Source organism: Cynara cardunculus (genome assembly GCF_001531365.2).
Source record: "Cynara cardunculus var. scolymus isolate 2C chromosome LG 11, CcrdV1, whole genome shotgun sequence".
Lineage (NCBI taxonomy): Eukaryota > Viridiplantae > Streptophyta > Magnoliopsida > Asterales > Asteraceae > Cynara > Cynara cardunculus.
In genome coordinates this window covers 1797657-1818774 of record NC_037538.1, presented here as the reverse complement: position 1 = coordinate 1818774, position 21118 = coordinate 1797657, and the positions used below count along the sequence as shown (strand labels likewise).

Below are 21118 nucleotides of genomic sequence, written 5' to 3'. Positions count from 1 at the left end.
CCTCCTGCTTAAAAACCGAATTGTGCAAGACCAACTTCAATTTGACACATTGAAAAGCATTGAGACGTAAAGTTTACAACCCGAACTTTAATTGAACACGAAAGTGTATCGAAATCACAATATATATAAACTCAGAGAGTTGAGAGCCACCTCTTACTTGTGTACAATGAAGGAAGGTATCAAACATTAAATAATTCCTAAAAAAAGTAATTGAACTACTAAAACAACACACACATACATACATACATACATACATACCGATTTGCTTTCTAATTTCTACTTTGCAAATCGTCGAGTCCACTCAGCAGCTACTGCATCATGTTTATTTCTGTCTACCAAATACAACTGAGCAATTCCTGGAACTTGAGGTTTATCTGCAGCAAAATAACAATAACATCCACTTAGAAGTTGAGAATATATATATATATATATATATATAGAGAGAGAGAGAGAGGGGGGTTCTGCGCAAACCCTGTAGAAATGAAAAACTGAGAAACATCTTAATAATCATTCATCTGTATGGTATGTGGATATGCATACGAGTAATCAAAGATGTTTCTTGGTCTCTATACATGTGTGTACGTTATGCACATGTGTATACCGGACAAATTACTTGTATACACATGTGTGTACGTATAGATGAATGGTTTACTAGGATGTTCCTCAGTTTTTCATTTTTTGCGGGTTTCCCCTGCACCTGTCCCTATGTATACATACATGTACATATATAGAGGTAGGTTCATACGAGAGTGATACCTATTTAAGAAAATAAGAAAAGGACCAAATTACGTATAAAATCACATGTGACTTTACATTAACGGCCAAAAAGGTGTCCGGACGACCCTATGGCCGTGTGGCATGGTCGCGTAAATGACATGTGATTTTGTACGTGAGGTTAGTGCAAAATCACATGTGATTTAGCCATTTTCTTATTTTCTTAAATAGGTATCATTCTCATATAAACCCGACTCTACATATATATATATATATATATATAGAGAGAGAGAGAGAGAGAGAGACTTGGGATCACGTGAGACCAGCCTATTTTCGTGAGACCACCTTTTTACACTTGAAACTTCATAGCAAAATGCTGTAAAGGTGACCTTCACAGTGTTTTTGCTGTGAAAGTTCGGTTTTTTTTTACCTTCACAGTATTTTGCTGTGATGTTTCAAGTGTAAAAAAATAGTCTCGCGGGTCTCAAGAAAACAGGCTGGTCTCACGTGAACTATATATATATATATGTATATATATGTATATATATATATATATATGTATATATATATATATGGCTCTTGTTTGGTTCAAGAAATTGAGAGAATGAAATACATACAAGGGTTGGGGTTGGTGAAGATTGATCGCAAAGCAAGTAGCACCTTTGAGATTGTTAAAGCAGGACTCCAACTGTTTTCATCTAGGATATCTAAGCTAACGTTGCCGATTGAATCCACATTGCAATGATATATACGTGTTTTAAAAACAACCTGCACCGCAATCCAATAAGCTACTCAAGGAACTACACTTGCAAAAACGCAGTTGCCTTTGGAATCACGATACACAACAAGAGAAACTGGAACTTCTATAGGAGCCGTGCAACTAGAATACGGTTTAACACAAAGTTCTTTGCATGAAAACTTAACAACACAGAAAAGGCACAATAAAACAGATACTTCATCCAGCATGCATATGAGCATACCTTTGGGGGTTTAAAGGGATAATTAGCCGGAAATGTTATGTCAAGAAAGTATATTCCTCCTTCATAAGGTGTTCCTACAAGAACATAAACAATAACAACAACAAAACAACCAAAATCAAGAAAATGTATTCTGCAAACAATCCCACAACTTAGGTAGGCATAGAGTGGCTGTGAAAACCCCTCCATCCAAGTTTGAGGTTGTCGTTTGCAGATCAAGTACATTAGATTTAGAGGTACAAGAGTTTGTACTCCAACAATCGGAAACTGCGATGCATCAGACTAGAAACAAGGATTACATGTAATGGCAGAAAATGAACTTTATCTATGAAAGATTAAGAGAGCAGTTTAGTAGTTAAGTAAAAACAAGTTACTTCAATGAATCTGCAGCTTCTTTTCTCAGCAAAAGCTAGTATTCACGTGAAGTTGTTCTCTTACGCATTTGATCGAACACTTGTCCCTCATTCATCGCATCGAGGTCTTTCACAGGTTTTCTTACCCTCATTGAACGCAATTATGCATCTCATAAATCCCAATAGGGATTCATATGAATTGGAAGATAAAACAAGAACCCCAAATCCAGAAATTACAAGCAGAAGAATTTGCGAAGATAAACATTCAAACACAGAGTAAGAGGTTGGGTACCTTGGGGACCGAAGAGAGTGGCGACCCAGTGATAAAGATTGTCGCCTTTGGGACCAGCAGAGCAATCGGCAGGTGGGTCCATGTTAAGTTCCGCCATCTCCTTCTGTATCCTCCTCCCTGATGACGTTAAAGATGTTCTTGACGGCCATGACCGCCCACCACTCAAGCTCCCAGCGTTCATCACCCACTCACTTCCCCCCCTTCTTTCCTCTCTCTTTCTTTACCAACACACCGCTTGTTTGACCCTTTCTTTCATTTCTTCTTAACTTATCATTAAATCCATTAATTTTAGGGATAATATCATCATCCGTTGCAAATGGAAGTTGTTGTCCAAAAGGATCGGAATATAAAAATCACAAGTTAAATTGTCAAAGAAATTTGGTTGACAACGTTATAAAATTATTATGAACCTCACAATTTCGATCATTTACATGGATCTTTTCTTATCAGGTCCCATCTTTGACGTTAATGAGAAAATCGTTAATCATGAATTCATTTGACGATGAGGAAATCGTTAATCGTTAATCGTGAAAAGGAAACAATGCGAACTTGAAATGAACCAGTAACTATTTGATCCAACATCTGCACCACAGTCTCATAAATGACAACCCTAATAATCAGCCTCAAAAACTTTAAAACACATTACAAAACCAACAAGAAGAAAAGAAGCCAAGATTTGGCAATAACAAACCAAACCCTTTTACCAATTTTAATCTACAATTTCTGTCGAATTTCGTGTCGCGATATTCCCATGTAGTCTGCATACCAAACGCACCCTAAGGAGCGAATACCAACTATACAAAACGGCCAAAAATCTACAGGACCAACGCTACAACCGTGGCCACAAACAAGCACCAGACGTGAGGATGTTGACTCGGTGACATACTTCCAGGAGGTCCCTCTGGTCCAAATGCAGCTGGAACCATTCCACCAATGCTCATATTCGTACTGTTCAAAGACAATATTGCACACGTTAGTAGTCTCGTAAAGAAACGATTGCGATCAACAATGTTCTATAGCTTTCGTGTTCTTACCTTCCTGTAAATACACACGACCCGTAACCTGCAAAAAGAAAATACAGTTTAGAAACAAGTTGTATGGTGTTCAGCAAACTATCTGATAAACTGGCTGACTGTTGCCCGAGCTCAGAAAATAAGATAACTTATGGTTGGTAGTAGAGCACGTACTGGGATCGACCATCGTAGTTATAGCGGTACCGCTAAAATCGCAGGTTCCGCCGACACTACGCATTCTTTGGTAGTAATCGTTGTAAGCAAACGAAGCATGGTTTTCAATGGTATCTGGCATATAACACGGCTGTCCTGACTGAATACCGCTGCAGTTGGCTTGGCCTGGGCCGCACGCCCAGTTCAGACCGTCTTGCAAGCTACTGGTGTCGGCTCCCTTTCTTGCAACACAAAACCCGCCTGAAGAATTCGCCGATGTTTGGGCCGATGCATCCAAACTAAACGTATAAACCGAGGTCCCATTGCTAAAATACACACCGTAACTTTTCTCCGAGACAGGCCCAGGTCGTTTGTCTTCATTAAACAGCTCGTAAATATACGAGTTGATAGGAATCGTCGGCTGACTTGGTGGGCCGGAGTTATTCAAGACACGACGTATCAAGTTATTGTTAAATTTCTCGGCATTTTCCATGGTGGCATCACGTTCATTAGCGCCACCCGCCCATGGCCAACCAGTCTCGGTCACAACAATTGGGATCACGGAGGAGTTATAAGCTGCTATAGAGTTGTAAGTCGCATCCACCATAGCATCAAACATACTGTCATAATGGAAGAGCGTATTCGGGTCAACAATCTGTTTGACCGGCGAGAGCTGCTGGAGGAGTGCGTATTCAATCGGGAAAATACCGCTGCTTTGTATGTAACCGTAGTAAGGATAAGCATTCAGCATGAAAAAGGAATTTGTGTTTCTTAAAAAGTCAAGAATCTCGTCAATAGTCGAGTTCCAAGACGAGTTAAACGTGGCGGCAGATGGCGGGAACGGCTTAGGGATCAAATCCATTGACATCGGGGTCGAAACTTTGATTTGGTAATTCAGGTTCGAAGAAACTAAGGCTTTGTGAAGATAGTTCATGGCAGGAACCAAAACCGGGGCGGCATGTGGGATTGTCGAAAGAACTTCACTACCAACAGCAATGGCAGTGATGTTTGTCGAGGGTACGAATGCCGCAACATTTCTGTTGATCCAAGAAGCCGCGGCTGCCGGCGATTCCCCAATTCCTAAAACCTCCTCATTCGTCACACTGATCATAACTTCGATTCCGGTGTCCGAAAGAGCGCTAAGCAGGTGATTATCGGCATCAAAAAGGCGAACGTGTTCTATTTGATGGGATCTAAGTATCGCAACCACTTGCTCCGGTGACGGTAAGTTGGAAAGATCAGTTCCAATGTTGATTCCCACATACCCACCTGCAATTTGGTTGTAATTGGTTCATTTCAAGTTTGAATTCAAGAACCAACAAGTTTGACCTCAAAGTCAAAAGGAAATCAATCATAAAAACATTTGAGATTACCTAATGCCATGGACAAACTGCCATACATAAGAACATATCCAAGCAACATTTCAAGCCTCATTGTTCCGGTTGACAGTTTGACCTCAATCTTCACCCCTAAAATTCAGAATCAATGGTCAAGATTTGCAGATTTTTTACTTTCTTTAGCATGATAAGGGCAAAAAGGGAATTCAAAGAACACCCAGAAAAAGAACAGATCAGAAAGATCAATCCTATGGCTCAATGACCTATCTTCACAGAGCCTTTGTGACCGGAAAATCAAGAAATATTGGATCATCCTGATCAAAATTTTGGTCCAATTCAGACATACAAAACCCAGAAAAGAACATGCCAAAAGACCAATGTGAGGCAAAACATAAAGCAAACAAGCCATGCGTATGAACATAATGGGGGTAAAGATAAGGTAAATCTTGAAATCTTATCTATTTGAAATGGCAGAAACAGAGAGATGATTTCAACTGAAAACCAATGTGATAAACCCTAAAGCTACAATTTAAAGATAAAATGAGCAGAAAACAGCAGAATAGGAGCAGATAGTAGGTTAAAATCAGTCTTCAAACATCCCAAAAAGAACAACTTTTTGGGATACTAAGTCAATCTTGCTAGATCAAGCCAATCTTTACCACAAAAGACACCCAATTGAGCTAAAATCTACATTCACACAACACCTATTGATTTCAGCAAGATCAAAGACTATAAAATTCAAGAAACCCACATGGAAAAACCCTTGGAAATACCTGTAGAGTAAGTGTAGAAAGTACCACCCAAAAGAATAGTGTTGTTTAGCAGGCAGAGGTGTACCAAATGAAGAAGAAGATGATGAAATCTATGAAAGAATCCAAAGCCACATTTAACATTTACAAAGAAGTGAGAGTGAGAGTAAAAAGTTGGGACCTTTCAGAAGAGGAAACCAGAACAGCTTGTTTTCATATTTATTATACATCCCCCCTCCCATTTATTACATAATAATTGTTCGATACATTATACCCCACCACCACTCAAAAAACATATTTTTTTAATACACAATAAATAAACAAACAAAATCCCCCTTCAGAAATGGTGGGATGTGGGGGGCAGAAGCTTCACAAAGATGGAATTAGGGTTCTTCTCTATGAATATATGTATTTATATAGTTATAGATATGTTGTTATTTGTTTGTTTTACCGGATAAACAGTTTGAATATTATGAATGGTCATTTTACCTTTGAATCTATATTTTTATACCATTAAAACAATCATTAGATAAAAATGTTGAATGAATGAGATTGAAATACATAAAAAAAAAAAAAAAAGTGAGTTACAATCAAATGTGTCAACCTTTATGTTTTTCCCCTAAATCATCTTATGGGGCTCGATTTTTTAATCTGGTAGCTGTTGAATTTGATGTCAAATTTGATGCATCAGTTTCAATGACTACTGTTGTTTTGCCAGAATATCCACAGCAGTTGGTAGTAGCACAAATGTAACAGCCACTGTTGTCTTTATCACAACCATGTCTAAGATAAGATTGGGATTGAAACCTAATAAAGAAACAAACAAAATCTGGAAATATGTAGTGAAGCTCCGATTGTGATTTATGATTGAGTTAAAGAAGTCGATCAGGAAGAAGACGACTTTACTAGACCAGGGTAACAATGGAGCAGGAGATATCGATTGAAAAGTCATAGGTATAGTTGTTCGAATAAGTCATATATGTTATATGGCTCAATAAATCGTAACACAACAACCCTTAACGAGTAAAATGAAAAGCTTTGACCTTTGTTTTAAAGATTTGCTTTTTAAAGAAAATCTTTATTTTAAAATTTGAATTTTCTTGCATGGGTTTTTGCTTCTTCAAGATAATAATAAAAAAGGCTGAAATGGGATATCTTTTATGCGATTAGTCCAATCTAAACACCCATTTTTTAATATTATACTTGGTTTTTGTAACATGGGAAAAAGCTATTGAGAAAGGGAAAAAAAGGGTATTGACAAAAGGTGGACCTTGAGAATCTTTCAAGCGTGAACCTGTATTTCGACCGTGCTACATTCTACTATCCAAAACTCTTCATATTATTTTATATCATATTTAATTCCATTTTTGCATTTATAATTAAATAGTTTTGCAAGCTGTCGCATGTTTTATATAAAGACATCCAACCTACGTTAAAATGTCTTTTCTGGTCATAATTGAACTCCAGAAAATAAAGAAGAATTTTTGAAAATACAAAGCTGGAATAATGCCCTTTTTTTTGACGCTGTAAACAAAAAAGTAAAAGCCAAAATATTGGTAAAAGGAATATTTGTTGGTAATTTTGGAAGACAAAAAGCACTGATTAAAGAAACATCATCACAACCATCCAATCAGGTACAAATCATATTAGAAAACATCCAACCTACGTTAAAATGTCTCTTCAGGGAGTTGGAGAACCATCCCTCCGTGGTGGCAAATCTCTGTAGTAATCACCAGGATCCGCGCTTCGGCTTCGGCTACGGCTCCTGCTTTCACCCCTTGGCGGCAGTCGCTCCCTAACAGGACTACGGCTTCTACTCCTTGACCCGCCTTTATATGGTGGAGACTTGGGACTGCGGCTGGGACTCCTGTAAGATGGAGAACGTTCTCTCACCGGTGAACGTGAGTATGATCTTTCCCGACTATATCTTCTGTCTCGAGGTGAAATCGACCTGCCAATAGTACAGACAACATGCAATTATAACGAAAATTTTATATGGAATATATGGAATTTGTAAAATAATTTGCAGAAGCTTTACCTCGAGTAATGCCTTCTCTTAGGTGGTGGAGAGTATTCACGGCTGTGAGATGGTGATCTAGCATAGCGAGGAGGTGGAGACCGGGTGTAACGTGGTGAGCGAGAATAACGAGGTGGAGGTGACCGCCTACGGTCACTAAATCTGCCACCCCTGCAATAAGACAAATTATACCATATAAATAAGGAGATATTCTAAGAGATCCTTCAAAATGGAGAAAATACAGATTTTGGTAAAACAAAAATTGCTCCAACCGAGAAAGTAGGAGAGAGAGTGCAAAAATCTTCAAATTTGGAGAAATACCCAAAAATGATTATCATGAGAGACAAACATTTGTTATTATATTCCACCAATAAGAAATCTTGAAATTAAACGTTTAGGTGAGAGACATAATATTTTATTAAATGTATGGAATATTGGAATATTTTAATAATATAATGAATTAAGTAATCTCAAAAATGGAGAAGTTGTTGGAATTGAGTGCAATAATATTGGAGATTTTGAATTTTGATTCTCCATTCTCAAGAAATTTTGGATAATGTGTTGGAGATATCTAAGTTTCTAACGCCATTTTCTTTCTTTCAAGAAATGCTGCTCTCCACATAACATACAACCCAACATGGTTCTTTAAACAAAAAAAAAAATTTACCTCCGTTCTCGAACTCTCATATCAGATGGTTTCTTTCGATTCTCCTCAGCAAAAACCACCGTTAGTTGTCGGCCAAGAAGAATCTGACCATCCATCTGGTATTTTGCTTCAGCAGCATCAGCAGGATCGACAAACTGAACAAAACCAAATCCACGTGGCTCCCTGCACATAATAACAAAGAAAAAGTTAGGAAACGTAAAAGGTCATAAACTAGTTGCATTAACCTCGGAATTTTGGAAGAAAAAGAAAGTAAGTACACACCAACATCCTTCCAGGGCTGTTTGTAGAACTCAAAACCAATGTCTGCATAGCTTTTATGATGACATATTTTGAGTAAGCTGTAATAATCATTTTAAAAATTTTGGATCCAACAATGTAGTTGAAGATGAATTAAGTTTGGTGTGTTATGAGTTCCCAAACTGCCCTTTATCAGATAAACTTACAGACAATCAATTTCCAGTAATATGGAATGCCACCACCATAAGCAGATAAAGGCATAAAGCAAGCACATGGCTGCTGACCTTGCAATTGTCAGTAGTATAAATATGACTTGAAATTCTTCAAGACTTGAAATCTTGAAATCTTCCAAATGTAATCAAACTCATTTTCCTTCCCATCTTCACTATCATACACACCATCTTGAACAGAACTCTTACTACTTCAATATATCAACAGAACCTCTAATACCTGGTTCATGTCTTCAAAACTTTTACTTCTTCACTGTTAAAATCTCAAACTTTTATTGAAAATTCCCAATTCGAGTCATAAGATAGTATGATTAAAAAAAGATGAAAGTTACCCGGGATCACCGGATGGAAAGAGAGATAAATGTTCAAGTGACTAAAAGGCGAGTTTATCACAAAAGAATATGATATCAACATAGAAAATACTTAGACAACCGCCTGTCGCACAGCATCAGATTAAAAGAAAGAAAACTTGGCTAAACAAGCAAGTTTATTCTAAAAACACCATCGACAAAGAAAATTTTGAAATTAAAATAAGTAAAGGGGTGAATGGCACGACCCATTTCAAAAAATATAGAATGTACTTCTGTAATCTCAAACCAATTGGCAATAAAATTCATATCATAACACCAGCTCACCCGCTATAATAATCCCTTGGCAAGTAAATGTCCTTTAGAGGACCAAATTGTCCAAATGGCCTCCGAAGGTCTTCTGGCCTGCATTATAACACACATTAATATGTAATTAGTTAAAAATTTTGAACCAAGATAAAATAGCAATCCTCTTTCATGTTGACAAAATCAACAAAATGAAACACTCAGGCTCAGACAGCCCAAGACTATGAAACTAAAGTTTTGTCACTGGCGATCAACCCATACAATCACAATCAATACAGAGACTTTGTTTAATTGGAAATTATGATTGGTGCTTCAAAAATCATTAGAACTTGGAAGAAATGCAAAGAGAGTACTAACCTGCAATTGAAAAGTTAAAGGATCGCATAACTCATGCTAGCATACCTCATCAAGCACACTAGCCATAATTTACCATAAACATGAACTTCAAAGAAAGCTGTGTTCATATCTAGCACTCATTTTAAAATGTACTGTGTATACATATACCCACCAAAGTGGTCTCGGCAGTAGTTATTTCATAAATAGTGCATGGTTAACTAAGTAACATTACATCTAGGAAACCATGAAAATATGAAGGGGATGAGCAATCACTGGCATAAGTACAACAAACACAATGAATTAAATGCATAAGAGGGTATCGACCAAAAAGAAATGGGAAGATGTAGATCTTGCACCATTCATTTACAAAGCCTTTCGACTAGTTCAAGTAAGGTAAAGATACTGCCAGAAGGTGACTGGAAAATATTCCTCCAACACAAGTCACCTAGGGGACAAGCAAATTAATATCATCCATGTTGAGAAACATGTTGCACGTTAAAATTCAGCCAAACTCCCTGATGTTCATAAGTACATGTACCTGTGACAACATTGATTGCATTCATTGCAAATAAGTAATGCCACTCCATACTTGGGAAAGAGGATGGGACCTCAGGCAATATATTAAGAAAAAAAAATTCTATACTTCATTGCTGCAGAAAAGAAAGTCAACTAAGAAAGTTGAAAATTAGGTGGGTAATTAGTAATAACATACCGGCAATCATGGCGAAGATTACGAACTAGAAGACTCGTTGGAAGATCTCTTGCACGACCACCACCATAGCGACCCCTTGGACTAGGACTTCTTCCCCTTCTCCCATAACCACCCCTAGGTGGTGAGGGTGAATAGCTCCTTCCACCCATTTTAATGCTCTGGTCAGGTGAACATGGAATAATAAAATAATATGTATTAGACTTAAGAAAGAGAAGCATGCCCCCAGCAAAAATAGAAACCAGGACAAAGAGATAAGTAACAAAATATGTACGATAAATGCAGGTTGCACCAAGTGATCATTTAGTACAAAAACCTTCGAAGATAAAGAAGTCTCTGTCAAGGACTTCACAGCATAGAGGTGAATCAGTTATTTAAAAAATTCAATTTCTGCTCTTCTTCCTTCTCAAGAGCATATGCACAAGCTAAAAAGCATTGTGAAATGATTCAGCAACAATCGCAGTTGTTTAACAGGGCCACTGTAATGAACAAATCCACAGAGGCACCTTGCAAAAGGGGAAGTCTTTGCACACACCCTCCATTGTACTTTGCAAAGAGGCGTATTTCCGCAATTTAGACTGACAACCAAACAGAAGAAATACCTCACAAGTTGTCTATTTTCTATTTTCAATAGCTTAGCAACAGAGTTCCAGTCCAAAACCCTGGTTAGAAATTTTCTGCGGTAGAGACATGGATTTTTCGTCCAATTGTGCCACATAGAATATGTATGCCAACCAAACTACACCCACCAGTGAACTAAAATATCCAAACCCAAGTAGCCAATTAAAAGCACATAGGAATCAATCAAAAAATCCAATTTCACCTTTGCGGATTTGCAATTCTAGTCATTAGACCTAGTGTTCCAGACACACAAAAGTAAAATAGTTCATTAACAATTAAAAGGGCGGGCTAAATGAATCGCTACCTAGTACCTACTAATTTCCTGTCACACACATCAACATTGGGGTAATGCTATATGTACCCCTTATTGGTATTGTAAAAAATAAGTCCCAAGGTTGATTTGTACAAGGTGCATTTAGCAATGTATAGGAATGCGTTTAACCCAACCTTTAAAATTGTCTATTTTATGTAATTCACCACCCACTTCCTGTATAATATCCCTAATCTTGGAATTAAGCGCCTAAAAAAGTTGAAACTTGAAATATCTCTAGGAAAAACATATAAAACTAGATGCAAGCATAAGGCTATCTTCCAATGTAACCTATAACAGAAAGTTTCAAATCAAAGTCCTGCATAACTCGGAACTAGCAAGCTGAATAAGAATTATCAACCACAGATCAATTTCCACCACTCTGTCTTCGTTATCCAGCATGCCGGCATCTATAAGCCCAATCTCACCCACACGCAAAACGACTGAAGTCGCGTAACTTCTATTTAACAGCGAGGTTTTGGTTGAAACCCTAGTTCTAGAAACGTGGTGGCTTAAACAACAAAAGTCGAATACAGTCATACAGATGCCTCCAAACGCAACCACCGGCGAAATCCCGGCTAAGTTAATCAAATCAAAGTTGAACACAACATCAAAAAAACTAACATACGTACATGAACACAGAAAACGAATTACAAGTATGCTTTATGCAAGATCCAGATAAAACATTAACAGCAGATTTCAAACAATCAAGAATCGTGATCGATATCAATTGAATTGCAAAAAGAGTGGAAAGAAGTACCTTCAAAATTTTGCAAGAGGAATTAGGGCAACAGGCACAGGTAGAGTTTTGTAGACGGCGAGTCGTGCGTGTGCTCGTATGATCTTTATATTGGCATCAGCACGTGTTGTGCGCGTGCTCGTCAATTCCAATTTTTTTAAAACCCAACAAATGAACAAACTAAAGATTAATTTTTTTAATAATAATACCCTTAAATTTTTTAAAACCAGTTAAATACATATTTATCTATATTATATTATAAAGTATTTGATAAAACTCGTAAAAAAATTATGCATAAAGTACTGTTTATTGATGCATAAATATAGTAAATTGTGCATAAATACAACTTATTAAAGCTTTATGTTTGAATTCGTGTAACTAACTGCGGATAAACATAATCAAATAGAGAATAAACATCTCATTTTAAATATAAAAAATCTAAAATATAATTAGAATAATTATTGAGTTTTAACAGAATACTTAATTATTATTTTTATAAAAATATATTATTAAACCTAAATTAAGTTACTTCGTTACGTTAAATTAAACTTAATTAAAAAAATAAACAAACAAGAACTTTTAAATAGTTAATTTGATATTAATATTGATATTTTTTTAWAAWTKTWWWWKRWWWTTTCAAATTTATATTTTATTCATAAATAGAAACATTATCGTTTTTTCAAAATCATATAAAATTGTATTATATCGACATGGATAAAAAAACAAAACGAAACATTGAAATTAAAATGTGTCTCGATGCATTGCACGAATACTCTTCTAGTAATCCGTAAAGCATATTAATTGTGATGAAAATTTAAAAAAAATCTGCAAAATTTCAATAAACTATCTAATTTTGAATGATTAAGTTTATGATATGTTTTAACAAATAAATCTCTAAATTTTTTTACCAAATAAATTCTTGAACTTTTTTTAAGAAACAAAATCATGAACTTAATTTTGAACAAATAAATCAGAAACTTTTTGAACAAAAAAAATATATACAATTTCTCGCATGGACAACAAAGTATAAAGAATCAATTATACAGAGAAAAAGTACGTTATTTTCATTATAATTCCTCAACATCAGAGACTTAATCATTCAACATCAGATAGTTTGCTGAGAATTTTTTAAACTTTTCATAAATTTTATCACATTAACTTGTTTTACAGGTTACAAGGATGTATTGAACTGATTTTAGAAAGTTTAACGGTTTAATCATTCAAAAAAATAGTTTAATGATTTAATCAATCAAAATCAGATAGTTTTTTGTTTTTTCAGATTTTTCCTTTTTTTTTTTTAAGATATAAACATTTATATAAAACATTTCCATCATGTGAATATAATGAATTTTTAGATTTTTTATGATAAAGGTTTATTCTTAATATTACAATAATTTATGATGTTAATAATACATAATAAAAACGTAAATTAAACCAAACATCAACATATTTCAACTCAAATTTGAGTATAGATATGAGATATTTGCATTACTTGGGGGTTGATTGTTTACTTTTTAATGGTTTCATAAGATGCAGCCTCTAAATCATTAAGATGTAAATCTTGTTTGGTAAAAAAAAATGTCTGACTCTTAATGGTTCTAAAACCCTCTGAATGATTTTGTATCATGGGTATCCCTTAACCATTCAGCGCCATAATTTCATTGTAAATAATTATATTTCATTTTACACTGTGTCATGAGAGCCTCTGAATTATTCAGAAATTTAATCATTATGCATCAAATCATTTAACAACTGCCAAACAACCCCTTAGACATCTGCTACAAAAAGAGAATGGTTGTTTGAGGGAAGACTCCCTCAACTGAGAATGGTGATGTGCCCCGACCAGATGGGGAACCCGACTCACTCGACCCGAACGGGGACAGGGATTCCCCGCTAAAACGGGTATGAGGGCCGGGGATCTCCGGTAAACTCTTTTTTAACTAACAAAAAAATTCATAGGGTTTGACCGGGTTTATAATTACGATGTTTGAAATTACACTTAAAAATAACTTCAAAAATAACTTGAAAACTTCAAAAAAAACTTGAAAATCTTGTAAAAATATTGAAAAACTTGTTATATATTTAATAAAAAATTAACTTAAAAAAAACCCAGGCCTATTACCGGTCTTGAGTTGGGCCCAATCTCACTATCTCTATTTCAGCTTACACGTCATGTTTGCAATCCCCCGCATCGACTGAAAAGACCTCATATGGTATCGTATCTAACTTGGTCCGACCATCGGGCCGTCTAAGTATGGGTGGACCTATATTTGTTAGCCAATAAGTTCCCATAAAACCATTTACTTTGTACCTCGCAATGTATTATGAAGTTGCTCAACATTGAAACCACATTGCCGATTATTTTTATTGCTAACCGTTTGAAAGAATCTTGAAAACCACTCACTTGAACAAATGTAGGGAATAAAAACCAATTAAATAAGTTCAGGGATGAAACCGTTATAATGAAAAAAAAACGTTAAGGATAAAAATCAGACTTTGTAGAACTGGTAGATCTTATTCCGTTGACTGGGATCGAGCCCGACAAATAATAGATTCATGTTATCTCAAATTACAACCTATATTGCAACAATGACAAATAGAATCGGTTCCACAAAAACTCGTCGTCAATGAGAAATTGACTTATACACTTTATATATAATTCGGGAGGGGGTTTGGATTGATATTTTGAATTAAACATACAAAATCTTGACATCATTGTGTAGCATTAATTTTAGTTTTTAATCATAGTGCATATTATAGGATACAAAGTGGTAAAATGCTTAGTTGTTTGTTTACTAATAAATATGAAATATTTATCCGAGAAATCAATTATTTTATGACAGTCTGTTTTCAAAACGTTTTAAAATATCTGGTTTGTGATGGATAAACAAACCTAACACCTCTATCTAGTCAAATGCGGTCTCCATGGCCTACTGTTTGCCCTAATTGTATCATCCACGTCTGCAATCTGGTTCCTATAGTTTGAAAAGAGTCGATATTATTTGAGAGTTGTTGAATTAGATGATATACTATATGTCCTAATTACCAAGTTGTAACACTCGTTCAACCAATAAAGAGCATGGAAATAGCATTTTTTTTTATAACCTTGTTTTTAAAAATACTAACTGCTAAGGCAATATTTCTTTTTCTTTTTGCATAATTTCTTGATCGTTTATTTTTTTTGACATCTGGTTTCACATACGGATATGCCTGAGCAGGATGAAGCTGATGGAAGTGCTTGTATCACTATGAAGAAAGCAGCACATGCAATAAAAGCCCGATGTTTCAGATGCTGGAACAAATGCTGGGAATCCTACTCTGATGACTCAATATCATATGATACAACTCATAAGCTGGTATTTTCGTTCCTGGACGAAAACTATGTTTATCGATATATAATGATTATTTGTCATGATTACATTGTATTGGGTGCAACCAACTTCTAATTTGATGTGGATGACAACCTAAGATTAAGTACGACATGTAGTGTATATCTTAATTATGTCGAGTCCTTCACATACATGTCTTGATTAATGTCCCAACAACCTATAAACCTGACACACTGTCAAATTATCATGTTATATTTCTAAGCCCATATGGTATGCAAGTCGCTTTCTTTGACTAGAGTTGTTACAAGACGATCAGTACTAAACTACTCATGCATTCATGCACATATACATAAATCAGCTCTAAATCTCATATCTTACATGTACTTTTAGCCTAGAAGCACCTATCCAATATTCGATTTGTTAATTAAATATGATATTGAATACAATACAGATTCTACTTGCAAAGAGAATACAGATAAAATTGACATGTATTCTGTAATAACTGGGTTTTTTTTCCAGGGATTGTTATAAAACATTAATATACAAGACATTAGTTAGAGTTATCTCTAAACATTTGGCATTTTATTAGAATAATTAAATAGGGGTGTTTGGTGCATATAGGACATAGGGTGAGTATTTTATAGGTTCATGAAGCATGCTTAGAGCCAAAGTTGCTACAAAAATAATTAAAAGGGTGATTTGTGATTCACATGATGAAAGCATATATGCCACCATGCACACACGGTGTGTTTGACTTTTTTGACAACCCACAATAATAGTCAAATCCAATCTACATATTTTTATAGAACATCAGTTTGAATCTATTTAAAACAACTGAATATTTATCTGATTGTTATATTTAAGGCCCACATGATTAATCGAAATGCATATGAATCAACATGGACAGACTGTCCCTCACCATTTGAAAACATTAGTGAACAGAGACCTGCATGGGATGGCAGATCCTGGACTCGTTCCATCATACTACTATTATTGCATGTAGGTACTTCTCATTGTAGCTTGATAGTGAAATAAATACATGTAATTGTTTAACCTATATCAATGTTCCAAAAATAAATGTTTACGATGAAAAAGACACAGTTTTAGATATATGTAATTATTATACTTTTTAATTAATCAAATGACAATTATACCCTTATAATAATAGAGGAGTGATCGATTTATCCATCTCAGAATAAGGGTGAAACTGGAAAATATACACTTAATATGAAAGTGGATGTTTTATATCGGTACACATAAAAAAAATATAGGCACATATTTTCGGATGGAGGAAGTAAAAAAAAAGGAAATCATCATACTAGTCATTGTTGGCCCAGATCTGACAGTAGAACAAGGTTAAGGAATTGAAAATGAGATATTTGTAGAAGAAGATGGATAGAAATTGGTCGCCGCTTTCTTTATTGAATACAAACTCTCTCAAAAACCCTAATCGATTCTCATGTGATATTTGTGTATATATGTGTGTTACAAAGTGTGTATCGTCACTTCTATTCTATACTTATATCACCTCTTATATAAGCGATTATTATAAGGTAACTGAATCCTCTAAATATGGAAATAATCGTTGTAGAAAATAGGACCACCATCATCCTACTTGATTCTGTTTGCATGCACTAGGCTACTATGAATATAGTCATTCAGAGCATGAACCAACCAGATGAATAGCTCATACAGAGGAACACTTCATATAGAGGAGCACTATATATGTGGAAGACCCAAAGGCTCTGCATGTCCTATGAAGAGGCTTTGTGTATGCGCTCTATGTCCGAGTACTTGGTGTTTAGGCGCATGTGCATGACTCTGGTCTTCTTGTCCTCTGTATCCGAGTACTCGTGCTCTAAGCCCGAGTGCGCAAGCTCTGTGTTCGAGAGAGCTTTCTCTGTTTTCGAGTGCGCGAGCTCTGTGTCCGAGTACCGAAGCTTTGGTCGCCCAGAGAGCCTCTATGTGCTCTTCCACACTTTGTCATTTTAGCTCAGCAGATCTCTGAATCTTACATCTTTATCCCGGATTGCTTAATAAAACTTTTAGAGTAATTAGAATCAATTTTGGTCCTAACAGTCATTTCCGGGTTAAAAATTCATCAAAATAGTTGTTTTTTTAACAAATCATCTCGAAAAAGTCAGTAGATACACGACTTAGCTTAGTAAATTTACGGATTTAATTTCTCCGACATTTACTTTAGATAGTGTATCTTATCTTCGTTGCAAAGCAAAAGATTTGCTTTATAAACCATATTTACCGAAGATCTGTTTGACCAATTTACTGTCTTATAAAATGAATATTCTTTGACAAAATTAAGTAGCTGGATGATGGGGTGTGGAAAGTCAAGATAGAATTTATTTTTGCAAATCCAGTATGAGGATTGTGGGGCTAAGTGGGTGAATGGGGTTTGGTTGCCCTTTTGACTTGTTTATTCTTTTTAATCCTCCATTTGACTTTTGTTCTAAAGTTTCATTTTTATTCAAACTTTTGTTACATAATTCTTTGTCTCATTTAATCCAACTTGTTTTTAATTTAGAATTGGGTCTAACCCAAATCAATGACAGACCTATTAGAAGCTGAGTGGATCCATATATATCTGTTTATTCGATAACTGTAAGAGGGAAAAAATAAGACGTCTGAAAGATGTACGTACCTGATTTTGAATGGTGCTTTAAATACATAGAAACCAGATTTATAATAAAAGTTAAACAAGATTTATTATTATTATTATTTATGGCTAAATTTTATTCCCAAAATGTCAATTCATCTTTTTATTTCATTTTCAAGAAAACATATATTTAATTTAAAGATCAAGTTCGATTTCATTTGAAAAAAATGTATTTTATTCTCACATCGACACAGTTGACTTTTCCCTAAGTCAGACCGCGTCAACTTTCTCCCTGAGTCAAACCATGATTTTTTGTGGACCTCTGATTCATCTTAAAGATGTATCTGCTCAAAGAAACTTTTAGTTCCGTAACTGACCCGAATTAAGTCGGGCCACCCTAGTGACGGGAAGGTCAAACAACGTCGACAAGATGAAACTTTTTTCTTTCATAAAATAAAAAGGGGACCCACTTCATAAAAGCCAATGTACAAGAAGTTTAATGTTACATCTACCCGTCAATAATTCGTCGGTGTGTGTGATAAGTTAATGATAGATATTGAGCGTGGTCTGGACGGTTTTAAGTATTTTAAACATATATTTTCTTGTTTATTATTTTATTTTAAAGCCAAGAATAGTACGAACCATGGAATGAGTGTACTTGACAAAGATGGTTGAAAACGACTCTTGATACATCAATATTAATACACGCGTTCGTCTTTTTTTCTTAAAGAAATGTCGTTTGTCGGAAGGATAAGCGATGACTTATAAGACAAGTTTTCAGGTAATTTAAATATTATATATAATTGGAAGGAAGTATTTAAAAGTTTATATATTTGATAGTTGTTACTGAAGATTCACATATGATACCATAACTTTATATAAAATAGCAAAATGAAATCTTGGTTATTACTATTTTTTTCACTGCTTCTGTTAATGTCAGAGGTCTTAGAAAACAGTCTGAAAAATCTCGGTCACCTTGAAAGCATGAACAAAACCAATGTAGAGCAATGATGGCCATTCCATCGTATTGTTCATCCGTTGTAGTGTAAAAAGTTTTAGGGTCGTGAAAAGTGTCATCGTATTAATTTGTTGTGTGTTACCGTATATATTTTAAAACTATAATAAGAATACAAGTTTTCCTTGGTAAAGTTGGTTTATAAGGTTTTTCTTTCACTCTAGACCTAAGGTCAAATCTGTTAATGTCATTTTTTTAGTTTTTTATTTTTAATTTCAAATTAATTATGTTTCTAGAAAAAAAAATTGCAATAAAATACTTGAACACATGACCTTACATTTAAAAAACAACGAACTAACCAACACACCAATGATAATTTTATGAAAAATATTAATATATTTGTTTCTTACGGTCAAATGATGTCAACATTTAAAAAAAGTTATAGATTCATTCCTGCTTTTAAATCTCGAACCGATGATCTTTAAAAAAATCAAATACTTAGGACTTATTATTTATTATCGTAAGTATTTGTTATGTCTAGTTAAGTCAAAGTTGGAATAGTAACGGTCAAACTCGAAAGTCAACCGCAACAACTTGCTCAATACGTTTTGGAATAAATGGCATATTTGAACCAAGGATTTTTTTGGAATTGAATAGCTTGAGAAGTCATTAATTTTTATGAATAAAATTTAAAATAAAATAGAGTAAAAGTTACTGCCTTTTTCTATTTATTTAAAAGTTTATTTAAAATTGAAATTTAAAATAAAATTGAATAATTTGAGAAGACATTTTCTATGTCTCAAAATAAGTGTTTATATTACTATTTTAATTTATTATTTAAAAAATGTAATAATTAAAACATTCATAAATTTATGTATATTTATTTTAGGACAGAGGAAGTATATATATATAGAGGTTGGTTATTATACAACCCTTGACATTTGTGCAACCAATACAATTCAATCTCAACCGTCCATTTCATTTGATTAATATGTGATTTTATATAAGTTTTGATTATTTTCTAATATAAAGTATTGATCATAATTAATGAACCATATTCATCTTGCATAAATATTCAAAATCATAATAAATGAACTCTCATCATTTTCATAAATATTTCAATTTATTGAGTTGCATTGATTGTACAAATACGACGGATTGTATTTGAAACAAATTATCTCTATATATATACATATATTGATGAATAACAACAAAACATTTATTCATATCCTATTTATTAAAATATCATATAAACACATAACAAATAAGTTGATAAATAAATAATTTTTTTAACCAAGGTATCTTCCAAGAGGTCTAAGGAGCTGTTTGACAATTGCTGAATGGTTTGGTGCAAAATGATTAAGTGATCATAATAATTAAGAGACTCTAATAATATAATACAAAGTGATATATAATTGTTTGGTAATTATGTACAATAAAATTATGGCTCTTAATGGTAAGATGGTTTAAAAACCATTAAGATGCAGATTTTTTTTTATCAAACAAAATTCACATCTTAATAATTCAAAAATTACCTCTTAATAAAACTATTAAGAACTAAACAAACAACCACTAAATACAATAAAAACGAGATTTACATTTTACACCCTTATTTTTTATTGAAGGAAAAGTCACTGATGACGTAGAATTTTTAAAAGTTGCTTCAAAAGAACCGGTGAATATCAGCAGTACGGAAAGTGCCACCTGGGCGGAGGCAATAAATGATGCCACGGTGGTGTTGTCGGTGCCGCCGCGTACTAGGTGCGACCACGTGGGGGTTTTCAGTAGCAAACAGTTGGCATCCTTCTATTTTTACTGCCCATTTAAGTTAAGTGTTAACCTCCTATTTTACCACTTAATAAGATCGTGATTTCACACGTATATTAATCAGAAATTTATATTTAAGTCGAAAAATGAAAATGACGTTAAATGAATTTTTACTCTTCTCTTTATTTAAAATTGGAATAGATATTTTGGTTTTTTAGGGATGAACCCATTATATTATATTAAAAGGTTATATTTGTAATGTAGTTAGATACACCTTAATTTTTAAATTAATTTTTTTGTTAATATAATATAGTTTTATGTGATTTTGAGAAAAAAAGAATATTTTTATTTTCGAATAAAATATAAATTTGAAAATTATATCAATATT

At 34.3% G+C, this 21118-nt stretch overlaps 3 protein-coding genes across 5 annotated transcripts; all 3 read right to left on the bottom strand.

Moving 5' to 3' along the window:
• Nucleotides 1-146: 146 nt before the first annotated feature.
• Nucleotides 147-2638, bottom strand: LOC112521549 (constitutive photomorphogenesis protein 10). Its single transcript, XM_025130469.1, has 4 exons — nucleotides 2337-2638; nucleotides 1695-1768; nucleotides 1332-1482; nucleotides 147-374 (listed from the first exon to the last, which is right to left on the bottom strand). Exons 1-4 carry the CDS (start codon nucleotides 2515-2517, stop codon nucleotides 277-279), a joined length of 504 nt encoding a protein of 167 aa, XP_024986237.1. The 5' UTR covers nucleotides 2518-2638; the 3' UTR covers nucleotides 147-276.
• A 247-nt stretch (nucleotides 2639-2885) lies between these two features.
• LOC112521330 (glucan endo-1,3-beta-glucosidase 4) lies at nucleotides 2886-5771 on the bottom strand. Its single transcript, XM_025130119.1, has 5 exons — nucleotides 5613-5771; nucleotides 4876-4971; nucleotides 3524-4771; nucleotides 3371-3398; nucleotides 2886-3284 (listed from the first exon to the last, which is right to left on the bottom strand). The coding sequence occupies exons 2-5, from the start codon at nucleotides 4934-4936 to the stop codon at nucleotides 3152-3154; spliced, it is 1470 nt and encodes a 489-aa protein (XP_024985887.1). The 5' UTR covers nucleotides 4937-4971; nucleotides 5613-5771; the 3' UTR covers nucleotides 2886-3151.
• Nucleotides 5772-7088: 1317 nt separating this feature from the next.
• On the bottom strand, nucleotides 7089-12139 carry LOC112521442 (serine/arginine-rich SC35-like splicing factor SCL30A). Of its 3 annotated transcripts, none has more exons than XM_025130303.1 (6): nucleotides 12090-12139; nucleotides 10402-10559; nucleotides 9375-9452; nucleotides 8273-8434; nucleotides 7627-7776; nucleotides 7089-7539 (listed from the first exon to the last, which is right to left on the bottom strand). In XM_025130303.1, the coding sequence occupies exons 2-6, from the start codon at nucleotides 10548-10550 to the stop codon at nucleotides 7269-7271; spliced, it is 810 nt and encodes a 269-aa protein (XP_024986071.1). In that variant the 5' UTR covers nucleotides 10551-10559; nucleotides 12090-12139; the 3' UTR covers nucleotides 7089-7268. The 3 variants fall into 3 exon arrangements, with proteins under 3 accessions (XP_024986071.1, XP_024986072.1, XP_024986070.1); XM_025130304.1 differs by having other exon boundaries at nucleotides 11001-12119; XM_025130302.1 differs by having other exon boundaries at nucleotides 10402-12119.
• Between the last annotated feature and the right edge of the window lie 8979 nt (nucleotides 12140-21118).